A 13,394-nucleotide genomic window follows, 5' to 3' on the forward strand; every position below is an offset into this window, starting at 1 on the left:
CGTGAATATCGGTTTCCGGGCTGCCGCCGCCGAGTGGTAGTCATGGCAAATTTCGAGAATCACCTTCCGAAAGTGCTTCGAGAGTATCGACCGCAGACGTGGTCACACTCGACTCGGGTTTGTGGCCTTTCGAGATTTCCGGTGCGAGATGCACCGGCCGCGGTCCGCCGCAAGATTTACCAAACCAGGCATCGTCGCTACCAGTTAGGTCGCTGACGAGCCTCGTCGCCTACGTACATACGTTAATATATAGAAGGTGATCCATTTAAAACGTCCTGCCTCGCGGAGATGCAAACGGTAAATGGCACCGGGATTATTCATTTACGACGGTCGCTGCCAGTCGAGAGTTCGGTATGAATTAAAGATGCAAGAAAGACAAAATCGATATGCTATCAATATATTAATATTGGATGAATTTCGCTTTGGTAAAATTTTACATCGCGCTGGGAATGGGAAAAAGTTGATGGCCCCCTCATATAACTTTCAGTGGAAGATAACTGGCGCAGATTGTCCGAGGAATCACAAAGCAAAATTGTTTACTTCTCCCCGGTTCTCTGGACTAATGATAAAATTCGCGGCTAGCAAAACGTTGTTATACAACGTCTGTGACAACATTACCTGCGTCTCCGTCGGTTCCATTTTAAACTCGGCTACTTACGCTAATTCGAGCGAATCGTTAACACCGTAAGCGCTTTTTGTACGAGGAAACTTTTGTTCTTTCAACAGTCGCGAAAATTGGAACAGTCGCAAAACAGCACTATTAGAGTAACTTCGTGATGGAGTGCGATCGCATAAAACCACATTAGTACAATTAAGCGATCGCTAAGTACATAAAACGAACAATTGTGCAAGCAAGACTATATAACCGACATTAAGAGCAACCATAAAAGCAAAACTGCCTCTATTAAGTCAGTCCTCGAAGGTTCGCTACTGCGAAGATCTAAACGAGCGATGTCCTTCCCAAACAAATTTAATTATTATTATCACACCACGAAGTCTTTTTTTGCAAGAACGTAAGCTAAGATAATTTCAAATTAATTAGGAATATGGAAACAATGTAGAACAAAATATTTATAATTTAGTCTTATTTTAAATAAGTTATAATCATAAATTTGTACACTTCATCTTGTACACGCATATTTAATGTACAAATACTACATATAAACTTTTATTTTATTATAAATTACAACTAATTGTAAAGACAATTAATATCATTAATGAAAGATCATCATCCTCAGTCCTATTACTCGTGTCCAAGCGTGGTGACTTCTCTTCATATGTGTTGCGCACGTAGATTATACACATTGTATATGGGACCTACAGTTTAACGCCGATTCCGAACGGCTATTTTTTTTTAGAGAAGTGTTCATGGCAAGAATACTCTCGGTGGTTTGCCATTGCCTTCCGAGGGGAGAACGAGCAAATATAATTTTTCTAGCTCTACCGGGGCTCGAACCCAGGACTTCGGCTCAATAGACCAGTGCGCTGTCTACTAGGCCACGCTCGTCCTCTAATGTGTTGTGAGCGCACAACGTTATAATTATTCATTAGTATACTTGGCAACACAGAGTTGCCTCCTATAAGTAATCCGACCATAGCGACTAAAGTCATTTCTGAAATCCGCCGGAAAACTTGACGATTGCATCGGACGATCGATCATCCGATGCAAACCGACACCGGAACCAGGAGCGTTCAACTCCGGGACGACCGAAAGCGCTGATGCGAAGGTCAGCGCAAGGCGCTGACAACGAGAGGTCAACGCTATCTCGAGAGCCCCCGAGTTAGCAACAGAATGTCGACTCCGACATTATAAATACCGCCGAATTGTAAGATCGGGCGGGCAGTCGCTAATACAACATCTAAGCATACACGTGCGTCACAATAACTGTCACATAATTAACCGTCATATTATTCGTCAAATTATAGTAATCATTATAATCGTTAAGCGACTCTCAAGTATAACGCGAATATCGGGACTTAATCCTAAGTAACTGGGACAATTGTTAACTTGAACAAGAGAAATATATTCAAATTAATTCATTTAACACAGTGCGACGAGTTAATTCTTTCTCAGACCCGGAATCCCCGGATCCTATGCCGGCCCTAAGCACCAACTCCCGGTTACGGCACAACAATTGGTGGCAGCGGTGGGATTTCGGCAATCGGAGAACATTCCCGTCGTGTGTGTTCCCGTCGCGAGTGTCACGAGTATTCGCCTAAAAAGAAAGAGCGAATAAGTAAAAGTGGTGAAACCACCCCTGAAAAAAGCACCCGGTAGCGGCCCACGAGTATCAGCGACACCGGAGAGGCAACGACCTACCGCAACAGCGACTCGCAGCCGAGCAGAGAGGCGACGAGACAGCGGACAACGACCCGGCAGACTGCTGACAAGCAACATGCGACTACTAATGTAAGTCGAAAACATTGTAAAGCGTATAATTGTAAAACGTTATAAAAGCGGTAAATGTCAGAGGACGGAGACGAGACGTCCCGCCGAGCGAAATCGAGTCTGTAATACATTAGATGTCGGACAGTGAAACGCGAGATCGCCCTGTCCGCAATCCGTCGTGGTTACACAGAGCCGATAGTGCGCCAGCGCGCCGTACACATAGAGTCAGCCCTATAGGTCCCGTACGAATAGTTGAAGAAGCCGTTCGCGACATTGCAGAAAGTGTGCGACGTAACTTAGAATACTCGGATGAAGACTCGCCGGTATTAGAATTACACCCCAACGTCGTACTAGAGCGCGAATTTGCTTTCCTTGACGATAGTCTTTTACCCAGAAATAATAACGGTCCCCGAGATACCGCCAATAACGAAAACGGAAACAAAAACAACTATAACGACAGTGACATACTAAGACTGCACCCAACCGTAAGTGACGCACCGCGTTCAGATACATCGGCCGATACGCAGAGTAATAACTCCGGGAGAGGAGAATTTTCACTAACGTCCTACGACAGTAGCGTGTTTGATCCGGAAGAAGATTATACTCCCAAGGCCGGAATAAATGAGTCAGCGAAGAGGAGCGGCTCAAGCTAATGCACCCCGCGAAAACGTACACAAAATGCCACTAACGCCCGAACAAGTAGACGCGGAAATAACTCGTCTGAGGTCAGAAAACCAATGGACACCCGCGAATAATCCACATCGAGCTTCGGAGCCTGCGCGAGAATGCCCATGAACGCGAGACTCCATGCTCGACGAAATCTTAAACGCGTTACGTGACGTACAGGATCGCGTAAATCAAATAGAGGCCGCAAGTTTCGAACGCTCCGACGAACTCTTACACGCGATACGCGATGTGCAGGATCGTACGAGCCGACTAGAGGCCGCAAATTTTGAACGCGCAGAGGACAGAGCCCGACGCGTACGCAGTAATGGTCCATTAGACATTACGTACGGGCGAATGCTTGGCGACGTCCGAAATCAACCGGGACAACACAACGGGTTCCTCAGTCTGAAGGAATCCCGAAACATGATACCCGAGATAAACGGAGAATCCACACTCTTCCGAATCGCTGCTTTTAGAGGCCATTTTATACACGAAATTTAAAGCAAAAGCGGTTACCGACCGAGTAAGTATAAGGAGAAGCACGCATATCATTTGCATAAATCTATTGGAAGTATTCTGCCGTGATATCGCCCTAGGGCGATTCTGTTTTTCAGACAGTTGCATGCGCAAAGTGCAATAAGGCAGAGAGAAAAGAAGGCAAGCAGAGCAGAGGACGCAGGCAGAAAATTTTCGAATCTGTGTAGCGGCGATAATTTTGAGGTTAGGAGAGGCCCGCACAACACAGAAGTGGCATAAGAAATAAACAGAAAGACTAGGATCATCGCAAAGGCAGGGAAAAGAGCGGATGGAGGAGAAGAAGGAGGAGAGTAAAGGGAGTAAAAATAGCGAGGAGAAGCACAAGAAAGAGAATAAAGAAACGAGTAAAGGAGGTAAGAACACAGAGAGTAAACACGCAAGGACAACGGAACTGTCAAAAACAAAAGACAGAACAGGAAGCCAAGGGTCGTTTAAAGACTTTATAAAGAAAAGGAGAAGAGAGCAGGAGAGTGAGGAAATAGAAAAGGCCGAGAAAGAGATTATAGATAAATTTAATAAGGAGAGAAGAGTAAGTAGATCGCCACCAAGCAAAGTTAAAAAAGAGGAAGAGGAAGAGGGAAGCATGGAGACAGAAAAAACGTTGAAGGAAATACTGACGAAATTGGAGGAACAAGAGAAAGAAAGAAAGAAAGATAAGGAGGAACTGATGAAAGAGATGCAAGACCTGAGAGAAGAATACAGAAAAAGCGAAATGATATGGGAAAAGCTGAAAACTGATATAGAAAAAAGAGTAAAGCAACTGGAGGAGAGAATGGAGGAGGCGGAGAAGAAGAGAGAGGGAGAGAAGGAGAGGAATGAGCTGATGAGGAAAATGAAAGAGATAGAAAGAAAAAATGAATTAGAAGAAAGGAAAAGAAGAAAAAATAATATAATAATAAAAGGAGCGGAAATAGAAGAAGGAAACGAGAGAAGAGAGAAGATTGGAAAGCTGCTGAAAGAAATCGTCAAAAAAGAGGTAGAAGTGGAAGAGATACAAATAATTGGCAGACGAGAGAACAGAATGACACTAGTAAGGTTGAATAAATGGGAGGACAAGAGAGAGGTTATGATAAACAGAAAGAAGATGGGGAAAGAAAAAAAGATATACATAGATGATGACATGACAGTAGCGGAGAGAAAAATCCAAAAACAATTATGGAGTATAGTGAAGGAGGAGAGAGAAAAAGGGAAAAGAGCAACATTAGGATACCAAAAAATATGGATAGACGGCCACGAAAAGAATTGGAATGAAAGCGAGGAAAAGCTGGAAGACAGAAAAAGATTTCGAAGGGAACAGGAAGGAACAGAGACGGAAAGAAAATGAGGAGACTATACGGAGGAGAAGAGGAAGAAGGAAGAGGAGAAGAACAGAAGGAAAGAAGAAGCGGATAGCAGAAAGGCAAAAGGGAATGACAGTAGGCTTCTGGAACATAGCAGGACTAAAAGGGAAAAACGAAGGGTTTTGGAAGGTAATAGAAGAGTGGGACATAATAACGCTCCTGGAAACGTGGGTGGAAGAAAAAGAATGGAGCAAAATAAAGAGAATAATGCCAGAGAGATATGTATGGAAATGTCAGCCAGCGACAAGAGAAAAGAAGAGAAGAAGAGCAAGAGGAGGGATAATCACCGGAGTAAGAAAGGGACTTGAAGTAGAAGGAAGAATAGAGAGAGAAGAGGAAGGAGTAGTGGAAAGAATTGTAAAAACAAAGGAGGGAGAATGGAAGATTATCGGCGTATACGTAAATAATGACATTGACAAAAAAATAAGAGTAATAAAAGAATATACGAACGAAGGAGGCATAGGAGAGCGAATAATAATAGGAGGTGACTTCAATGCAAGAACAGGAGAAAAAGGAGGAATCACGGACATCTTTGGAGAAGAAAGAAGATCAAGAGACAAAGAAATAAACGCAGAAGGAAGAAAACTGATAGAATTTATGGAAGAAGAAGGGCTAGGAATACTAAATGGAACCAAGGGAGATAAAGAAGGAAATTTCACCTTTACCGGAGGGAAAGGAGAGACAGTAATAGACTATATAATAGGGAATCAAGAGCTATGGGAAAGAACAGAAGAGGTAAGAATTGGAGAGGAGATATAATCGGATCATCAATATGTAGTACTTAAAGTAACGGAGGAAATAGAAGAAAGGAAAAGGGAAGAGAGGAAAGTAAAAAAAGTAATGGACTGGTCTAAAGAAGCTGTAGAAAGATACAGAGAGAAGATCGAAGAAAAAACAATAGATGGAGAGAACCCAGAGGAGCTAATAAAAGAAATAAAGAACGCTGTGGCGCGGGCAGCAAGCTGGAAAGAAATTAGAATAGACAATAAAGCGAAGAGAAAAAACAAATGGTGGGACGGACAGTGTGCAGAGCTAAGGAGAAAAGCAAAAAAGAAGCTAAGAAAGTGGAAAAATGGAGAAGAAGAAAAAGCAGAATACATAAAGAAGAGAAAAGAATACAGAGAAAAGATAAAAGAAAAAAAAGAGAAGGAAAGAGAACGAATTATAAAAGAAGCAAAGGATGCAAAAAATAAAAAGGAGGTATGGAGATTCATAAATAGAGAAAGGAAACACAGAAAAGAAGTGAATGAAGAAATAAGCGAAGAACAATGGAACGCGCATTTTAAGAGGCTACTAGGAGGTGTAGGAACAAAGCAGGAGACAGAAAAGGAAAAACAAGAAACAGGAGATGGTTGCGAAGATCAGGAAGGAATAAGAAGAGAGGAGATAGAAGAAGTTATAGCGGAGATGAAAAATAGAAAAGCAGCAGGAACGGATGGAATACCAAACGAAGTATGGACAAACGGAGGAAACACATTAAAGGAAGCAATATGGAAGATATGTGACATAGCATGAAGGAAAGGGGAAATGATAGAAGACTGGAATGAAGGAATAATTGTACCAATAGTAAAGAAAGGGAAAGGAAAAGAGGCAGGAGACTACAGAGGTGTAACACTGATGAACACGAGCTACAAAATATACGCAGCTATTCTAGCAAAACGACTAGAGAAAGAGGTAGAAGAGAAGAAACTAATACCGGAGACGCAAACAGGATTCAGGAAAGGAAAGGGAACAATAGAAAATATATACACATTGAACTATGTAATAGGAAGAGCGATTAACAAAGAAAAAGGGAAGCTAGTGGCAACATTTATAGATTTGAAGGCAGCATTTGACTCAGTCGACAGGGAAATATTATGGAAGGTAATGGAGAAGAATGGAATAAGCGAAAGGCTGAGAGTTAGAATCAAAGAGCTGTATAAAGAAACAAAAAATGTGATTAGATGTAATGGAGAAAAAGGACCATGCTTTTGGACAGTTAAAGGAGTAAGACAGGGATGTCCCCTGAGTGCGCTGCTGTTTGTACTGATGCTGGCGGACATGGAGAAAGTAATGAGAAAAGGGCAGGAAGGAGGGGTGGTTATAGGAAACACAAAAATCTGGACGCTTGCATATGCGGATGATGTGGTAGCAATTGCAGAGGAAGAAGAGGAAATGAAGCAAATGATAAGGAGATTAGAAAAATATTTTGATAAAAGGAAGCTAACAGTAAATGTGGGAAAAACAAAAGTCATGAGATTTAGGAAAGGAGGAGGTAAAATCAAAAAGGTGGAATGGAAATGGAAAGGAGAACGAATAGAAGAGGTAAAAGAATTTTGCTACTTAGATACATATTTCAAAGAAACGGTGGACAAGAAGCGCATATAAAGGAGAGAGTAAGAAAAGCCACAGTAGCAATGAGGCAAGTATGGGGTATAGGAAAAAGAATTTTTGGAGGAGACTGGAGAAGAAGAATGAAACTCTTTGACTCGCTGGTGGCAAGTGTGGCGATGTATGGAGCAGAAGTATGGGGATGGAAGAAAAGAGAGAGGATACAAGAGAGGTTTATAAGATGGACGTTAACATTAGACTGGTGCACACCCGGTTATATGATAAGAGAAGAAACCAAAAGAGTTAAGATGAGAACAAAAGCGGCAAAAAGGACAATGAGATACGAGGAAAAATTAAAAAACGGAGGGGGAAACGAAATAGCAAGAGCATGCTGGAAGGAAATAAAGAAAGACGTAAGGGAAAGAGAAGTCAAAATGGGAAATAGAACGTAGAAAGTTTTACGAGTGCAGAGGATACGCAGCAGAAGAGATAGAAAGGAAAAGAGAAGAAGAATGGAGTAGCATAGAAGAGGTAGGGTGTAGAGATAGAGACATACAAATACAGGAGATAGACAAAAGGATAAGAGAGTCAAAATACAATAGATGGTACAAAGAGATAGTAGAAATCGGAAGACCGGAGTATCTGGAAAGAAGAGAAAAAGAAAAATCGATAACAAGGATAGCAAGATTCAGACTAGGTAACGAGATGCGCGGCGGAAGATACTGGGAATCAGAGGAGAAAAGAAGATGCAGAGTATGTGAAGCGGAGGAAGAAACATGGGAACATACGCTGGAGAGATGCGCGAGGGAAGGAAGCGATAACATGGGGGAAGGAACAGAGGAGAGAGTAAGAAAAATCTTGAAAGGCAACGAAGAAGGAGAGAGATGGATGATGAAGTTGGAGGAGAGAAGAGAAAAACGAAATACAGAGACAGAAAACTGTTAAAGTGCAATGTTCTGCTCTGTCTGTTTGTTTGTTTGCTTGTATACAATATAAATGTAAATGTATAATGTTTATGTATGAATATCTAATGATGTATGTAATACGTGTAACCATTTCAAGCCGAAAGGCAGAAATAAAGTATTCTATTCTATATTTAAAGCAAAGGCCATAATAGATTTTGACACGCGCGATATCCATAATTTTGAACAACTAAAACGCGAACTAGAAACAGAATATCTATGAAAGCGCAGCATGACCCATCTGCAACTAGAGTTTAACTCCCTGAAGCAAAAAGTGAGAGGAAGCGCGCAGGAATTCGGGCGGCGCGTAGAAAAGCTAGTAGAGAATTATATGAGGCCATGGAGGAAGGCCAAGGGCACTCGCAAAAACAGCAAAAAGCGATCCTCGACAGTATAAAGGTGCAGGCCCTCCATAATTACCAAATAGGGCTGCACGAGGACATTAAAATGTTAGTCAGGGCGCAGCGATACCAAACTTTGCAGAAAGCAATAACCGGCGTCAGTACGGAGGAAAAGGTAAAAGGCCCCTCCCCGCGGAACGAACAGCCGACAAACAAAAATTAATATAATACGAAACATGCGCGATATTCACGGAACGTAGAAATACAGTGCCATAAATGTGGAAAAACAGGCCACTACGGGCGAGACTGCCGTACGAGCCGACACGCAAATAGATTCTCGTTGCCGAAAGCGGACAAGCCCAGCGGAATAAATACCGTTAAGAAATATTGCTCCCACTGCAAGAAAGCAGGACACAAAAGAGAGGACTCTTGGACACTGAACGGACGACCCGAGAAAGAACGGACTCGCTAATCTAAATATAATACACGTGAAAAGAAGCCGATAAATGCGACCGAAAAGAGTCGAGGAATTAAGACACTGGAGCCGGATGATGAAACGTCATATAGCGACAGCAGCGGCAGCGGCAGCGACAAAGAAGAGAAACCGAGAAAGCATAAGACGCGACACGCGCTCGAGTACCGAGTAGCTCAAGTGACAGGTAAAACAAATAAGAATTTTAATCTAGACCTCGTCACTCTCCCGATGCAAGAAGCAACTAAGGAAAAACTAAATTTTTTGCTTGATTCCGGAGCCGCCATCACCTTCATAAAGGTAGGAAGTAGGAAAATTAAAAGATAAGACTAAAATACGAGAAAAGAGAATAGCGCTAACCGGCGTAACTGGACTTCAATTATACACCCTCGGAAAAATACGAGCCACAATACTCGTAGGCAAGGAAACCCTACGGCATACGATGTACGTAGTACGAGACGATTTCCCGATGGACTACGAAGGCATTCTGGGAATCGATTTTCTAAAAAAACATCGAGCCGTTCCCAATCACGCCGAAAATCGATTAAAAATCGGTATCGCAACGTTTAAACTACAACCGTATCGAAAGTTTATCTTACCGCCGCGCAGCGAAACAATAATATCCGCGATAACCAACACTAATAGAGTAGGTATCGTAAAGGGTGAAGAGACAATTCCGGGAGTATTCATCGGTAACTGTATGGTAAAACCGATAGACTTTATCTGTCCAATAAGCGTAGTAAACGTTACTGAAAAGCCTGTCGAAATAATCACACCGCATGTAACTCTAGAAGAGGTACCGGTAACTGACACGGCCGACATACTCACGTTACAGCCGACAGAAGAGCGCGAATCAATTACAGAGCGATGCGAAAAATTACGTCGTAAATTAAGAATGGATCATTTAAATAACAAGGAAAGAAAAGCGTTAGAGCAAATATGCGATAATTATTGCGATGTATTCCATTTAGAGAATGACAAGCTAACGTGTACCCCGGCGGTGAAACATGAGATCCCGACACGAGCAGATAGCGCGCCGGTGAACATCCGATCCGTATCGCCTGCCAGAGAAGCATAAGGAGGAAATAAATCAACTTATATTATTTTCAGTTTAAATTATAAGGTATGTTTGCAAAATAATACGATTAATATATTTGTTTATAAGAACTATAATATATATTATATAACAGTTTTTTTTTCACGAATTATTACTGGTAATTTCACTGTTTACGAAAATATTTAATAAAAATTAATATGTCAATTAAAAAAATTAAGTATCTTATGCAAAATTAGAAAAAAAAGAAAACTTAAAATAACATATAAGCAATGAGAAGTGCCGTTTTCGGTCGAAGCGGATCTTGATGCTTAATAATATTTCACAATATCAATTATTATTAAATACATGTTTCAGTTTTTTAAATTGGCACTGCGTGCCAATATGGACTTTGTCGGACTTAAAACGCAATTGTGTAAACTGAAACTAGAAATAATATATTTCATATTAATTTGATACAGTTTCAAGTAAAATAATATATTAGAAGAATATTTATAACAGTTATACAAATTTATATGGATAGATCCATTATAGAGTATATATTCATATATGATTATCTTTAACCTTATAAATATACTTTTACATGATCACACATGATAATATACTAGTATATAAAACCATATATGACTATATAAAGTTATACTTAAAGAGATTTAGCCATATAATATTGTTCAAGATTATATTTCCATTTCTTATATGACCATATATAATTATATATTTACTAATATGAACAAATAAGAGGTATTTTTTCCCGAGTATATAATCATATATGCTTATATATGGCCATATATAATTATATACTCTCATATATGGCCATATAATATTGTTTAAGATTATATTTTCCATTTCTTATATGATCATATATAATCATATATCTACTAATATAAACTAATATAAACTAATATGAATAAATAAGAGGTTTTTTTTCCCGGGCAACTACCTTACAATAGGAGACTCATTCCCATTGCCAAATATTGCAGAATTATATGATAAATTAGGAAAGGCAAAATATTTTACAACCTTAGATCTCGCATCCGGTTACCATCAGATACCGATGCATGAGAAAGATAAAAAGAAGACAGCATTTTCCACACCAAATAGACACTACAAATTTAACCGAATACCTTTCGGACTAAAGAACGCGCCAAGGACTTTTCAGCGAGCAATAATAGCAGCACTAATGGGATTAGAAGGTATCAAATGTCTCGTTTATCTCGACGATGTTGTAATATACGGAGCAACTTTGGCCGAACACAACAGGCGTCTAATCAAAGTACTACAGCGATTACGAAAATATCGTTTCAAACTTCAACCCGATAAGTGCAAATTCTTGCACAAAGAAGTATTATATTTAGGGCACATTATTTCAGAAAACGGAATACTACCAGACCCTGCCAACATACAAGTAGTGATAAGGTGTAAAAGGCCTAAACGATCAAAAGATGTACAGACTTTTCTCGGATTTGCTGGATACTATCGATTTATCGAAAATTTTTCTAAAATTGCAAAACCTTTAACAAAACTATTGAGAAAGGGGGAAAAATTTGGACAGCCGAACAACAAATGGCGTTCGAAACATTAAAGGAAAAACTAACTACTGCACCTATATTAAATTACCCAGATTTTAGTCAGAAATTCTTAGTAACTACAGACGCATCCGACTATGCAATCGGAGCCGTGTTATCACAAGGAACAGTAGGACAAGACAGGCCGATAGCATATGCCAGTAGAGTATTAAACAAGGCGGAGCAAAATTATAATATGACGGAAAAAGAATTATTAGCCATCGTATGGGCCGTAAAACATTTCCGACCTTATGTGTATGAAACGAAATTTAAAATAATTACTGATCATAGACCATTAATATGGTTATTTAACGTAAAAGACCCCGGCTCGAGATTAATTAGATGGAGACTCAAGCTGGAAGAGTACGATTACGAGATCGTCCACAAGGCAGGAAAAATGAATGCGAACGCAGACGCATTGAGTCGAAACCCGATAATGGAGGACTCACAAATAAATAACATTCATCAAAAAGCCAAGAGAATACTCGGAAGAAGATAAACTGCAAATATTACACGAATGGGAGAACACCAGGGAGTCACAAGAACTTTAAATCGAATCCGATTAACTCACAATTGGAATGGACTTACTAAGGATGTCGAAGATTATATAAATAAATGTGAATACTGCCAAAAGAATAAACTGAGCAGAAAAACGAAAATGCCTTTATCAATTACGAATACGCCACAAAGACCATTCGAGAAATGTGCCCTTGACATTGTAGGACCAGTAACTATTACAAATAGCAGAAATAAATATATTTTGACATTCCAAGATAGCTTGACGAAATTTAGTAAACCAATTCCCGTAGAAAATCAAGAAGCAGCCACAGTCGCGAAAGCTTTTGTTATTAAAATCGTGTTAGAACACGGAATACCGGAGAAAGTACTCACGGATCAGAGCACGAATTTTACTAGTGAAATGTTCAAAAACGTGTGTAAATTATTAAAAATTGAAAAAATACAAACGACAGCTTATCATCCAGAAAGTAACGGAGCATTGGAGCGATCGCATTGCACATTAGCCGAATATTTGAGACACTATAAATGAAGATCAAACGAATTGGGATGAATGGCTGCCCTACGCGATGTTTACATATAATACAACCCCCCACACCACGACACCGTTCGAGTTAGTTTACGGTCACCAAGCTATATTACCGACAGCTTTAACGAAACCTCCAAAACTTACGTATACCTACGATAATTACGCGCAAGAACTTCGAGAAAGGATACGCGCAATGAACGAAATAGCGAGAGAACACACCAAGCAAGAAAAAATTAAGGCGAAGCGACAGTATGACAGAAAAGCGAATATAGAAACATTTAAAGCAGGGGATCAAGTATTATTATATGATGAAACGGTTCGGCGAGGAAGATCAAAGAAGTTAGAATCGCAGTGGATAGGACCATACATAGTAATGGAAAAATTTAATGACGTAAATTATACAATGTAAAAAGGACGAAAAATGTTACGCGTACACGCAAACAGACTAAAGGCTTTTATCGAAAATTAGAAACAAGAATAAGACAACCCTACCTTACTGGGGCCTAGAAGCTTCGAGCCTACGCCTACGAAGAATCCGACGGTAGGCCCTTACCAGAGCGCGTGTGACCCGTCCCATCCGGTACTCATAATGCTCGTACCAATCCCAGTACCCCGGAATATCCTCCATCAATAAGGACCGAGGCGGCAGCTCCTCTACAGGTGCTTGCATCTCACCCCATTCAAGATCAGGCAACTTTGACTGACTGGGCATG

At 40.4% G+C, this 13,394-nt stretch overlaps 2 protein-coding genes across 3 annotated transcripts in view; both read right to left on the reverse strand.

Annotated features, from left to right (window-relative positions):
• The window catches only part of Sk (small conductance calcium-activated potassium channel), a 198,331-nt gene that overhangs the window by 136,710 nt on the left and 48,227 nt on the right, over positions 1-13,394 (reverse strand). The gene's annotated exons all lie outside the window — the stretch shown is intronic.
• Positions 13,175-13,394, reverse strand: part of LOC139769935 (otoferlin) — a 70,163-nt gene continuing 69,943 nt past the window's right edge. The window contains exon 15 of the mRNA XM_071701469.1: positions 13,175-13,385. Within this exon, the coding sequence (XP_071557570.1) occupies positions 13,175-13,385 (211 nt within the window). The remainder of the gene's footprint in view (positions 13,386-13,394) is intronic.

Source organism: Temnothorax nylanderi, unplaced genomic scaffold, assembly GCF_030848795.1.
Source record: "Temnothorax nylanderi isolate EJ_2023f unplaced genomic scaffold, tnyl_v1.0 TNYL_tig0026_pilon, whole genome shotgun sequence".
In the NCBI taxonomy this organism is placed as follows: domain Eukaryota; kingdom Metazoa; phylum Arthropoda; class Insecta; order Hymenoptera; family Formicidae; genus Temnothorax; species Temnothorax nylanderi.